Below are 14,340 nucleotides of genomic sequence, written 5' to 3'. Positions count from 1 at the left end.
CCTGCATTGATACCCCTACCTCCCATGGGTAATCCACCTTTTTGGCTAGGTGGTTATCGCCTAGCTTTGGTCTGGTGCCCCAAGGATTTTGGTTGTTTTCATTTTTAGCGTTTTAAGAGTGCATTCTATTTTAGTCAGGTGTAAGATCTTGGTATATTTAGTCGTTTGATGTATCTGCGTCAGTGCGTTGTGGCATCGGCCATATTGTCCAAAAGAGCAGTTAACCATACTAAACATGGGAATTAAAACATCGAGATTTCCTTTTTGCTCTTATCTTATTTCCTCCCAACTCTCTCTCTATAGTTATAAATGTATTTAGGAAGCGATGAATACAAAAATCTTCAGATATTTCACAAGCACAAAAGCAACTAATTTATGTTTTCCTTGAAGGAAACTCATGTACGCTTTTAATCCTCTGGCTACGATTAGACAAGACCATAAAACACCTGTAAGAAAAGGGGCACATAAACGATCCTATTCATGGTAAGGTGGCTTACACAGAACCTATTCACCATCACGAAGAATCGAAATGAAGTAGGTCATAAATCCACCGAAGCTGGCCCCCAACTTATGAAGGAACACTAGTGGTTTATTGACTTCAATAATCAGGCCGGCTGGCGTAATGGTAACGCGTCCGTTTCCGGCTCCTCCTTTACCGGATTCATCCATGGAACCCATTCAGTTGTGAGTTCAGAATTTGCGGAAGATTTGCAGGTTCGAGTCCTGCGCCGGTCGACTTTAAATTTTTCTATTCCTCCGAACTATCCGGAGCGTTTCTTTCTTTTTTTTGTTCAATACCGGCGCTATATGCGTAGGAGTATGGGTTCGTGTTATCTAAATGTCTTTTCTTCGTGGAACTAATGGGGCTGCTTTTCGCGGGTTCTATACCCTTTCGAAGCAATCTCGAATAAGTCAAGGCGGATGCGTGAGATATTGATATTGGCCTGCGGAGGAAGCTGCTGGATTAATTAGTTAAGCGGGCAGAAAAAATGCATTAAATATCTGTCAGGCCTATCCGCCTTCTTATGTAATCCACATTGTATATAACTTCCGCGTAGCTAGTGATCGCTACATAATCAAGCAATCTATCCTTCACAGGTTATGAGACCTGTTTTGCGCAAATAACTGCCAATTCAGGGAATTCTTGCCAAATACAGTGTATACTAATCACTGCTCACTTCATTCAATATAATATTGTCTTATTTTATGTCAATTGATTGATTTGACACACTCTTATATTATTATTTTTTTTTTCTGTGTTCAATCTGTTCACTTAATGAGTGAAAAAATCTGCAACTCACTAATTTTTCAGTGACTGATCACACAAGAATGCGTCAATCCACTCAATCAAGCTTATAGGCAAGAATCTCACTGAATAAGATTACTCTGTTAAAAAGAAGATTAATATGACATGATGAAATGTATGATAACTCACTCACAGTTATAATCAATTCAATTCAGTGAATCTGACTGATTTGAAAATGATCAGAGGGCTCTGAGCTCATCAACCCCCCCTGAGATGTTCAAAAGTTTCAATATTGAACCTCTCAAAACGCCTGATCAGCAAGCCAGGCTGATTATAGCTCCTACTATAGTGAGGCTAGTCTGCCTATGTTGTATTAAATATACTGATCTGATTCCTTCAGAAGATGAGGTGAAGATGTCTGTGGTGATCTCTAATCCACTGCCAGCAACCAACTCTGAAGAATTGTAACTTAGAAGATTAGATCTTGAATGTCAAAAGATTGATTTAGAACTTCAAAAAGAGAGGCACAAAGAATTGCAGCTTCAACTTTAATTGAAGAGGCTCAACACTCAAAATAACAAGACTGTGATGCCTGCAAATCCATTAGCAGATTGATCATCAGTATGGAATCTGAACTTGAAGTCCTGAATGCAATATAATCTTTACAACTTGGATAGCTGTATCAGCAAAGTGATTAGCCAGTTCAAACAGAATACTAAGTATGCCATCAAGCTGAACACTCTGATCAGATCTTCAAATTATCTCTCCTGGCATGTGAATATGAAGGTCAAGTTAATTGACACTCAATGCTGGGTTATATTGGAGGATAAGTAAGTCAAAAATCCTGATAATAACTCTAAATGAACTTTTTTTTGAGAGGCTAAAAATTATTGACTTTACATATTCATTTTGAATGCATTAGCAGCCAGCATTAGACCCTGTTTTAATAAGTATGATGAGGGCAGAATCACTTATTCTCTTTGATACACAGTTGAGAAGAAGTTCTTCATCCTGAGAACACAGCTCTGTAAGAAAGCAATTCTGATATTTACATCAATGAGTGATGTTCAAGTCACTGATATATATATGTTTTTCAATAAGTTCAATAACATTATTATAAAATTAAAAATACTTGATATTTTACTGTTAAATAACATGATATTCTATGTGTTCTATTCTACACTTCTCAATATATGGTGAAATTATGTGCAAAAAAAAAATTGAGAAAGTATAAAAGTTCAAATCAAAGTCTGTCATATTGAACATTTATTCAATCATGGAGAAAATATACTCTTGATTGAATCTCTATAAAGAGGTCAAGAAGACTGTCCAGGTAGTTAATTCTTCAGTCAACATGACTCAGACTGAAAATACAGCTGCAGGTTTCAATAATAGCAGCAATATTCAAAATAATTTAACCTGTGAGGGCCAACCCAGAGGACATGAAGACTATCAAATGAGCAGACATTCAAATTTCAACCTCTCAATCTGTCTGAAATACAAGCATCATCATGGTGGGCTCTACTGAGTAGTCAATCTGAATAGTACTTCTGAAGAATAAAGAACCATCAACACAGTGAGAATAGAGATATAATAATAAAAAGAGTAGTGAGAACAAAAAGACTCTGTCAACTGCAAATGACAACTCTGAGATATTTCAAAAATGGCAAATTTAGTGCAGGTCATTGGGGTGCCTATGTACTCTGCCAAATCAATTATCAACCCACTCATCATATAGAATAGTAAGACTGGATGTCATATTGCATGTGATCAATCATGATTTTCCTGAATAACAGAGATTAGCAGCTTTATAATTCAAGTGGTCAATAAGACTATTTTGAAGATTTAAGGAATTAAAATTGCCTTCATCTCAGTCAGAGAAAGATTAATCAAATTTGATCATATCTATTTGATGCCAGGCTAATCTGTCAACTTCATATCTGCTGATCTATTGGAGCACTAGAGCTATATTCACTGTGATCTGCAGATAGACACTGGAAATTACTTTGAGATAATAGCATCTACAGAAAATAACATCTTTTATACAAATTTGAATTTTAATAATATATATATTCTATCTAACATCTTCTCTATGTTTAGAGGTATTATGAATGATCTGAAGCTTGGACCACTGGCATACTTGATGATTATGAAGCTCAGAGTGATTTTAACAGATTATGATATGAATACTACATCATTGAATCTTTTCAACTGTGATAATGTGGAGCAGCTAATTAATCTGAAAGATTCAGATACTGATATCTTCATTTTGTCTTTATCAATCTGACTATCTGCCATTATGCTGAAGTAGCTATCAATTGATGAGTGATATCAGTGATTAAGTCATATTAGTAAGAAGAATTTAATTAAAATGTCATGAGAGCTCTGTTTCAGAATCATCATCATTGATCTGAAAAAGCTCTCATTCTGCATCACATGTATTAAAGTCAAGCATAAATGTGCAAGTTATAAAAACACTCTGCTATATTATGTCACTCACAAAGATTTTAAGATCTGAGTGAACCTATTTGAAGATGAAGAAACACTTGATAATGAAGAAGATACATCATTTTATGCAGGTAAGAAGCTCATGATGATGATCACTGACAATACCATGTGAATGTTCTATTAGTCTAATTATTGAAAAAGTCTGAATATTATTAATAGATTCCTTCTTCTCTCCTCAGATATAAGGTGAGGTGATAATTACAGTAACTGAAATGCTTAATTTTATATCAACATCAGTCAAGCTCTATAACAGTGTAGAGGATTCAGATCTGAAGTCAGTTACCTCATATGAAGCTTGGCTCAGGGCCCTGCTCTTCACACATAGATTTCATCAATAAGAGTATAAAGCTTATTTAAAAGTAGTGTTCAGGTCAAATATGAAGATGGTCTTGCAATCACAGAAGTTTATATTTACAGATTATAATAGCTTTACTAATTATAGATTGATTGATCCTTCTAATGATCATCTTTACATGTTGAAAGATGTGATATTTCAAGAAGATCTTCATTTAATGAATTCTCTGGCCTTATCAGAGTAAGATATCAAGAATTTGTCTTTTATCACCTGTGTGGCTGCAGTTGCAATTCCCTCCATCCAACATGATTTATCAACAGACAATTTCATGATGAATGAGGAGTTTCTATCTATTCCTTCAGTATTTCTACACTCTATAAATAATTGATGAATAGATTATGAGATTACTATGTGAATTCTGATATTTTTGATATAGAACACTACTGCCCTCCCAGGGTCTACTTTTGAGATGAAGGATTCTCTAATGCTCACTAAGAATATTACTTCAGTGGAGAAGGTCTCAGTGAGAAATTTCACCAATAATTTGACTGACATTCTCATAGACTCTGAGATTGCTGACTTATCAGTTTCAAAGAACTTCATTTGAACTCAGACATCTATAGATTGCAAATATTACTTTCATGTCTATATTAACAAGATTAATCACCTCAAGTAGATTGGTGCATAGTAACTAATTGAAAGGACTTCAGATATGATAATTCTATATAATCAATGAGTGTTCAATAAAAAGATTAATAATGTGAGTAGAATTGAATAATATAAGACTCACTGAGTAGTCTACAGCAATTATCAAGAAAAAAGTGTCAACTATTCAAAGATATTTATATCAGTTGTATTGACCTCTACCTCCTAAGCACTTATGACAATCTTGATATTCTGAGAATGACACATTCTGTAGATTGACATAGTTACAGCATTCTTAAATACTCAGCTTCCCACCAATGAACATATATATATGCATCAATCTACCAGGTTCTGTGAAAGATGTAATGATCTGGTATGTGAATTGATGCAGAGACTATATGATCTGAAGCAAGTAGCACTATTATGATATAAGAAGCTATGAAAAATACTATTGAAAATAAACTTCTGCATCAGTTCTCATGATATTAGTTTTTTCATAAATGATATCTGCAAGGTCTATATAATTATCTACATGAATGATGTTCATCTATATAGTCTGAATATATCAGATATTGAATAGACAAAAGCTCAGATCACTGCTAATTATGAAATCAAGAATATGAGTGAATTAAATCAGTATTTAAATATGAAGATTAATTAAAATGCTGAATCATTATCACTATCCCAGTCACTGTTCATAAATGTAGAGGATTAAGCTCTAAGAACTAGAGGCTAGTCCTCCTATATAATAAGGACAAATTGCTTGGGAAAGGGAAGAAAAGAATGAGATGAGAACATGAGCTTAAGCAAGCTCACATAGTATGATCACGTGCACACATGCAGCATGATCATGTGCACATGTGCAAATTACGGCAGCCTATAGTGACATTTGGGTCAAATGGGTTTTTTTGATGGTTTTTATACTAGTGTTACCATGAACACGCACCAATCATATTCATTTAATTTGTAATCAAATAGAGCTTGTTGATTATAGCTCCTCTGTGTAAGAAAATTTTGTGACCAAGGCACACTAACTCTATTGATTACATGAGTGACAAGAATAGGGGTGAGAATAGGGGTAAGAATAGGGGTAAGAATAGGGGCAAGAATAGATCTGTGAGAAATAAGACTTATTATGAGAATAATAGCTAGCAAAATAATTCTTCACATTAGTATCAATCTTTACAGCGCATACTAAAATCTATCAAACATTCTACTAATCACCCTCAACTCTGAGGTCAAAAGAATCTATCAATCATTCTATCAATCACTCTCGACGCTGATGCCGAAATCTTGTCCCATTTGCAGGTGGGTCAAGATAGTTTGATTGTGTTTCAATTTCATCAGAATGACTCTTTTCCATCTCTGTCACAGTGTTTTCCATCTCCTTCTTTATATTTTCCTCCTCTGTCTCTGATTCCAGCTTCTCCCACTTGAACAATAGATCCTTTTCAAGCTTCATTGTCTTCAATTCATTAACTTTGTCTTCAGATTTTGTAGGGATTGGGGACGGCCGTCTTCGTTTGATAAGATTTAGAATGGGTAAATCGACTGAGAAAGCACGTTCGCGTTTGATCACTGATACGGAGGTATTCTCTTCTTTGACTTTGATATCTGGTGATTTGACTTTGATATTCTTCGGTTCCGACGGTTGTTTGATGGGGTGATTGGACTCATCATAGGTAACAAGACAAATGTGAATAATTGTAGTTGTTGAGGTTGATGAGTGCACTTTCTTAAATGAACTCAATAACTTTTCCAAATCCAACATCCAAACATCAGGAGTGAGCATAACTGCACCATCCTTTCCTGTAACTGAGGCAGAAATGAATACATCAACTGGAGAAACAACTGTAAGAATATTCTTCCAGGCTGTATCAAGTCTGGCAGTGATGATTTCTAGAAAATCCTCCATTGTGAAAAACACACAATCTGAGTAGATTTCATTTTGAATTTTTCGAATTGACTCCCAGTTATAGTGTGTTTGTAGTTTGGCATCATTGTATTCACACTTCCAAATATGAATAAGAATTTTGTAGGATTTTCGCAAGGAGGATAGTTGATTCAGCTCAGGTTTGATCGCAGGTTCTTTTATAGGTGATGTACATTGAACTGGTGTACCAGCATTGGGGGTCATTTGTTGAACTTTTTGTGTTTTTTGAATGGCCAGTTGACGTGCTCGTTGAGGAGGTCCAGGATCAAGAATTGTGGCAGAGAGTGACGGTGTCAGAGCTGGAGGACTGGGACTATCTTCAATGACAATGATTTCATCATTTATTGAAGAGATGATGGAGGATTTTGGTGTGGATGGATTGGCTTTGCCACAATAAGGACAGGCAGCTTCACTATTACAGTGTGCTTCATGAGAAAATCCAGGACGATTGGGGCAGAATGGTGTCCACATAGTGAAGTAAATCAAGATGATAATAAACAACAAAGAGAAGAACAGGAAAATTTGAGTGTGTATATATATATATCTGTTTTTGAGAGTAAGAGAGTGAGAGATTGTGTGTATGTGTGTGTGGATTTGGGTAACCTGATTAGTATAATGATTAGTATAATAGCTAACTGCTTTGGGAGTGTTAGACATGATGAGTAATATTATAAAATATCTTCAAAGAGTTAGTTACAGTGTACACACTACAGAATATTTCTGTATCAATTAAGAAAATTGTTTATTGATATATATTTTAATACTGTCAATAACTTTAGATTGGAATATATAACTATATATGATTATAATTTTCAAGTTATAGAGTGTTTGAGTATATGAATACATATATTCTGTGTGTCCGGTGTACATACATTGTATATATATATATATATATATATCTAGTTCAAAATTCATGTAGCACTACAATATAAAATTTATAGAATAATTGTTATAGTAACAAACTTAAAAAGTATATTCTTGAGAATATTAGTAGAATACTTAGTAGAATACTTATTCATATTCAATCTAATTACATCTGTGATACATCTGGCTTAACATCCTCACTGTTCTCATCAGAGATATCAGGCTTGATATCTTCACTATTCTCACTATTCTCATCATAGATTTTCATTTCCATCACATTATCAAAATTCATCTCATGCTCCTGCAATCGCTCTGTCAGCCAGTCCCAAGCACCAGTTGGCTTTTCAGATTCCTGTAGAATAGGAACTTGTTGAGATCTTATATGATCATGTACAAGTTTTCGCAGCTGAAGATATATTATCTTATGTATACGTTCACCCTGTTCATTGACAGCTGCAGCAGTGACTCTTCCAGAAGAAAATCCCAATTTTGAAATCTGATTCTGACACCAATTCTTTGTCTCCAGTGGTAGATACTCATTAATATCTGTCAAGTATTAGTATCTCTATAATATTAGATCAACAGAGATATTAGTAATGAAGATATTACATACCCCAGTTTTCAAAGTGCATGTGAAGTTCTGAAAGCACTTGTGAATCTGGTTTTAAGCCATGCTGTAATGCATTATCAGGATGATAATAGAGCTTCCAGGGCTGTCCATATACCCCATCAGGTCGTTTACGTTGAGCTCGAATTCGATGATTATTCCAGACTCTCACATAGTTTGTCATCTCTTGTCGAATAATTGGCATATATACAGCGAGAAAGGCAATACGATCAGATAATTTATTGGTGTGATATAGACCTGTATGACTGAGATTCAGAAAATAGCGCTGAGAGAAGATTAGCATAAAGATTAGTATAATAATTAGTAGAAAGAATATGGAATTTCATACTCTCCAGTAATTTGCCAACTGTTTTGCAAGTTGTCCCCACCAAGATTCAATTCGTTGATTTAGTGTACTTGTTCCAAATCGATAGCACTCATTCAAAGAAGTATTTGAATCAGTTGCTTGATGTAGTTTGAGTTGTGCAGCTGCAATCATTGAAGTTTCGGTTCCTCTATCTGAACGAATAACCTGAGGAAAAGTATCGGTTGCTTGTAGAACATCAAGAAATTGTCGAAGAACAGAAACAGCAGTACGGTTTGTGATTCCAATATATATCCACACTATATATCGAGAATATGCATCAATTGCTGCATAGATTTCGATTCCCCAATGTTGAAGCTTGCAATAACCATCAATAGACCAAAGATAATTTGGTCCGGGAACAATGTAGGATCCTCGGTGACGTTGGAGATCATTTAGCCGACGTGTAATTCCATCTGGATCGAGAAGCCGAACTGTTTTGAATAGACGATCTCTGATTTTATTAGTATTATACTAATCATTATATTAATCAAAACATACCGTGAAATGCTATGCCCCTGCTGCCTAAAATGGGTGTACAGATGTCCTCTTCCAAAACCCTGAATAAATCCACTGTCAAGCTCTTTCTGTACAGTAGATATAAGCTCTTTCTGCATCTCATCACTCTCATAGTCATCTCTTCGCTGATGAAGTTTCAATTGCTGCCGAATTTGACGAAGCTCACGTATAGAGAGTTGAGACTCAGGATGCTTTTGTTGAATAACTGATAGAATATCAGCATCCTGCAAGCCTCGTGAAAACAATTCTTGAATAAGATTGTGAATTGATTCATCAGCTTCCCATTTCTTGGTTTTTCTAACATTCCATTTTCGAAGACAACGAACAAGAGTTGATCGACTAACTTCAAGATTATGATCTCGTTTCAATTGAGAGATAATATCTTGTTGAGTTAGATTGTGTTGATGAAGATTAATAATAAGATCTTTGTGAGAAAGAAGATATGAATAACCAGATGGAGGCATTTTAAAAGAAAGTGAAAGAAAAAGTATTCATCATTCTAAAATAAAGAAATAAAGAAAGAAAGAAAGAATGAATGAATGAATGAAAAATTGATAATATTATAACATCATAAAAAAAGTAAATAAGAAAATCAAAACAAACAGATAATGTACTAAACTAACTAAGTTAGCTTGCTTTAATATAAAAAAATTTTTCAACAAAAAACAGATTAGTAGAATGATTGCTATAATCATAAAAACAAAAAAAAAAAAAAATCAACTTTCAGACTTAAAAAGCATGCACTCATCCGGGCTCCATCTCATTTGCATAAATTCCTCTGGAGTCATTTCCTCTTTCAAGGCTCTATGAGCCTGTTTACGAGCATCAATATCCTTTTCTGAATCTTCAGTCTTTTGCTCACTCCACCATCTCTTTGCCAAATTTGAGTCAATTTGTTCTGCACAAAGCAGCATTTTCAAAACAGAAAGCTCCTGATTTGAAATTTTTTTTAAAAATCAATGATGACTGGCAGTATTGTTGAAAGAATGATGTCGGAATTTTTGAAAAAGAGAATTGCTGATATCTTTCCATGAGAGAATCCACTGCTTGTATAAAACAGCAGCAAGACTTCCTCCTTTTTTCATCAGTTTCACCCCTTCCTCATACGCAGCCCGGGAATCTTCCTCAGTTGGCATATTTTCTTTACCAAACCGTTTTTCATCTTCCAGCCGCCATTTCACTTCTTGCATGGTGTCCTCAGAATCTAACAAATGATTCCATGCGGCAAGCCTGTGATAAATCATTAGAATGATTAATATAATGATTAGTAGAATATAGAACTTACTTTTCACTTGGTTTTGAGATATCTTCCTGTCTCTGCTCCAGCATCGAAGCTGTAATCCCGGTGCTAAGTCTATATTCTATTAATATTTATATTAACAAGATTTCAAGATTTGTTAACTACCTTTTATTCATGATCTCTGTTCTTTTATCCTCAATCATCTTCTTTTGATCCTCAGTATTTGCCTCTCTGAATGCATCGGTATTTTTCAGCTGTCGAATATGATAATTTACTGCTGCACGATCTGCATTCTTCGCCCGTTCAATAGTGGCCTCCTCCTCATTCATTTTTTCCCTTCGTTTCATTGCTCTTTTTGTGTGAGGGTTAATCGACATTTCTTCTTCAGCTTTTCGTTTCTGGCCAGCTGTGGCTCCAGGCTTTGGTCCGCGGCGTGTCATTTTGATAGGATGAGAAAAAAACTGATCTTGGAAGTGGGAAACAAAGAATCTGGCGCAGGAAATAGTTGATTGATACAATGATTGATAGAATAAAAAGGCAGGCAGGCAGCAGAGCAGAAGTAGTGAGACAGGAGAAAGAAGAATTGAAAGAATTGAAAATCAATGTTGATATTCTTTGTGATGTGTTGTTGTGTTCACTTGATTGCCTATTTGAGCGTGCTTGTGTTGTTGTGTTATTCATCAACTGCACATAACTGCACACATAACCGCACTCTCACTTCAAAGATCTTATCTTTTTGCTCTTTTTCTTTTCCAATCTTTTAATCTTTTCATCCATCTCATTCTACACGCCCCCCCCCCCCCCCCCCCCCCCTGCAGAAATTTTTTAAATTATCTTCTTGTTTCAGCAATGTAAGTGAGCTACAGTTCATTTTTATACTAGTTATTATACTAATCAGTAAATAAGCAGCTAGAATCATCAAATCCACGCAAAAATGGCTCGTACCAAAATGACTGCAAGAAAATGTGTTCAACAGAGAGGGGCAAAAAAAAATATAGCCAGCAAGGCAAGAAAGGGGGGAAAGCATCCTCCAGGACAGCATGTGGCTCATGTGAAACCTCGACGTCGCTATCGTCGAAAAGCTGGCAGTAAGTAAAAGTATATTCATAGATTTTTTGAATTTGAATATCTAATTTAATTATTTTAGCCACTGCTCTCCGTGAAATCCGCCGTTATCAGCGTGATGTTGAGCTTCTTATTCACAAGCTCCCATTCCAGCGTCTTGTCCGTGAAATTGCAGCAGATATATATGGTGATCTTCGATTTCAAGCATCTGCAATTCTGGCTTTGCAGGAGGCTGCAGAGGCGGTTTTGATTGATGAATTCACAAGTAAGAAATGACTGGATTTTACAAGCTAATCTACTAATCATTATACTAATCAATGAGATGTTAGTGACAAATCTATGCGCCATCCATGCCAAACGTGTTACCATCCAGGAAAGGGATATGAAATTGGTGCAGAGGTTGCGACAAATCATGACAGGCAGTCGCATCCCAGGACGTGGAAATGGTTATTAGTAGTTTTCACTTTTTTCACTTTTTTTGATTTTTCATTTTGATTTTTTGATGATATCCAGGAAAATGATTGTTTTTTGATTGTTTTTTTGATTTGATTTTTTTCTTAGCTTAATCAGAATGAAATGAGATGTTTCTGCAACAGACAAATCCTCATATAAATCTCTATTGGTGAGTGTCTATAAGTGGAATTAAGTAATTACAGTGGAAAAACACAAAAAAACCCATTTGACCCAAATGTCACTATAGGCTGCCGTATTAAGCAAGCTCGCGTAGCATGATCACGTGCGCACGTGCAAATGATGGCTAGGCTGAGTCAGCCAGCCAGATCAAATCTATGGGTTCAGCCCCTTATAGAAAAGAAGTAATCATAGAACTCTGCAAAGAGATTAGAGTGAATATAGTAGCAGAGATCTTTCTCAAAGTGATGTATCAGTGACATGGCCTGCTTTATGTGATTGTGTTTGACAGTGAGACATAGTTTACTAAAGCTATATGAGCAAGTATATGTCAGATTCTAAAGATCAAGTAATGCTTATCAATAGCTTTTTACTCAGAGACAGATGGATTGACTGAATAAATAAACTAAACTATTAAAATCTATATTTGAAAATTTATTAATTATGTGTAGAATGACTGAGCAGATCTTCTAATGTCTGCTGAACTAGCAGTTAACAGTCAAAATGCCATATTGACAAAAACAGAATGAGAATAGTGCTTCAGATTAGAATTATCATACTTCTTGCAGTTGAGTAGCTTGGTCTTTTGTCTTTTGACTGCAATAAGTGGTTGCAGGTTCAATTGAAAGAGAGTTGATGTTGAAATATTCAAAGCTTATTGTAAATTAGCTATTTCAGCTTGCTGAGCTGCTATTAAATCTCTGTTCTCATGCTGAACCTGTTTCTGCTGTTGAAGAAAGGTCATTCATTATTGTTCAAAGCTGCTGAGGGTGTCCCTGCTCATTGCTTTGTGTTAATTCATTTATGTATTCATTGTACAAGTCTGCTGCTTTATCTCATTCAGCTAGAGATTTTCAATGTTGCTCATTTGTTTGTTAGCATGATTGTTAACTCAGTCTATTCATATATTAATGCTATCATTGAACTTTATGATACAGGATTTAAGGCTCTCAATAGTCTATTGTATGTCAGCACATTTGCTGAGCTTCATAATACAGAATTAAGACTCTCAGTGACCTATTAATGAAAGAAGTGAAGCAATTCATAATGTAGAGGATTAAGCTCTAAGAACTAGAGACTAGTCCTCCTATATAACAAGGACAAATTGCTTGGAAAAGGGAAGAAAAGAATGAGATGAGAACACGAGCTTAAGCAAGCTCACATAGCATTATCACATGCGCATGTGCAGCATGATCACGTGCGCATGTGCAAATTATGGCTAGGCTGAGTCAGCTAGCCAGAGTGAATCTAGGGGTTCAGCCTATTATATCTTCTTGAAAAGGAAACTCTTTGCATACAAAAGTAATTATATTTGACAGTAATACTGTTGTAGCTACAGCAGAGAAGTAATTATCATCTTGAAAGAATTAAAACTATTTAATTTTTGATTAATTTTTATTTAAGAATTTTTCAACATTTATCATGAGTAGCTTTCAATTATTATCAATATTTTAATCAGAATATAAAAAAATATTATGATTATAATCAAAAGTTTCTTAATTATTTTCCTTTATTATTGAATAATAGTTCAGTTTATAGGTGAAAGGAGATAGAACAGAATATACAATGATAAAGAAAAATACAACAGAAGCCTCTGACTCAGTATGTAATATTAGCAAGATGCTGAAATACAATAAATCTGATAATGACACTTTCAGTTCTATGCTAATGTCTATATTTAATATTAATAATATGATGATCATATTAACAGCAGATCTTAAAGAACTCTATTAGCAACTGCTCTCAGTACACTCAATTTCAAATATTATCTTTATGAAAGATTTAAAATAATTGATCTGTGACTATCAGAAGAAAATGCAAATGTAATTGAACACTAAGTCTGTCATTACATTTGATAAAACTAATCATCAAGTGTAGAAAATTAGTATTTATCAACTGCAAAAGTGATTAATAATATAGATATTTTAAACAAAAATTATTATGAGCTCTCTAAAGACTAATCATCACTTGATCAATGATATTGAACAATATACTCAAAAACTTTTTACTGTTAAATGTTATAATCTCTAATAAACTTTATTTAAATAACACTTGAGATCATTCAATCAGACAATATAGCAGCTCTATAATAGAAGATAGATATAAAGTATATGATGTTCTTAGAGAAAGAGAGAATCAGCATTCTTAAAGAAATAATATATTTAAATATTAAGAATAGTGACTATCTGTTATATATATACTGATTTTACTATTTTTCTTTTCATATTTTAAAACTTAAAAAGAACTCTCATAAAGAGTTTTTTATAATTTTTTCTTTATTAATCTCTGTAATCATCAAAGAATTTACATCAAATCATATATTGATATATTCTATAAAATAAGTTAGAGTTATATCATCAACTTGAATATTGATGATCTAATGAAACAACTTGCTCATTGAACAAGCAAGACAAAAGATTCAGA

General features: G+C 34.4%; 1 protein-coding gene and 1 non-coding gene across 2 annotated transcripts; both read left to right on the top strand.

Moving 5' to 3' along the window:
• Positions 1-608: 608 nt before the first annotated feature.
• Positions 609-735, top strand: PAAG_12201. The gene has a single exon. It is a non-coding gene; the product is annotated as a tRNA-Arg (tRNA).
• A 10,420-nt stretch (positions 736-11,155) lies between these two features.
• On the top strand, positions 11,156-11,740 carry PAAG_06294 (histone H3; the record flags this gene model as incomplete). Its single annotated transcript, XM_015845849.1, has 3 exons — positions 11,156-11,309; positions 11,369-11,551; positions 11,616-11,740. The coding sequence occupies 3 exons, from the start codon at positions 11,156-11,158 to the stop codon at positions 11,738-11,740; spliced, it is 462 nt and encodes a 153-aa protein (XP_015700075.1).
• Positions 11,741-14,340: the final 2,600 nt, after the last annotated feature.

Source organism: Paracoccidioides lutzii (genome assembly GCF_000150705.2).
Source record: "Paracoccidioides lutzii Pb01 unplaced genomic scaffold supercont2.18, whole genome shotgun sequence".
Classification (NCBI taxonomy): domain Eukaryota; kingdom Fungi; phylum Ascomycota; class Eurotiomycetes; order Onygenales; family Ajellomycetaceae; genus Paracoccidioides; species Paracoccidioides lutzii.
This window is presented reverse-complemented; position numbering and strand designations above follow the sequence as displayed.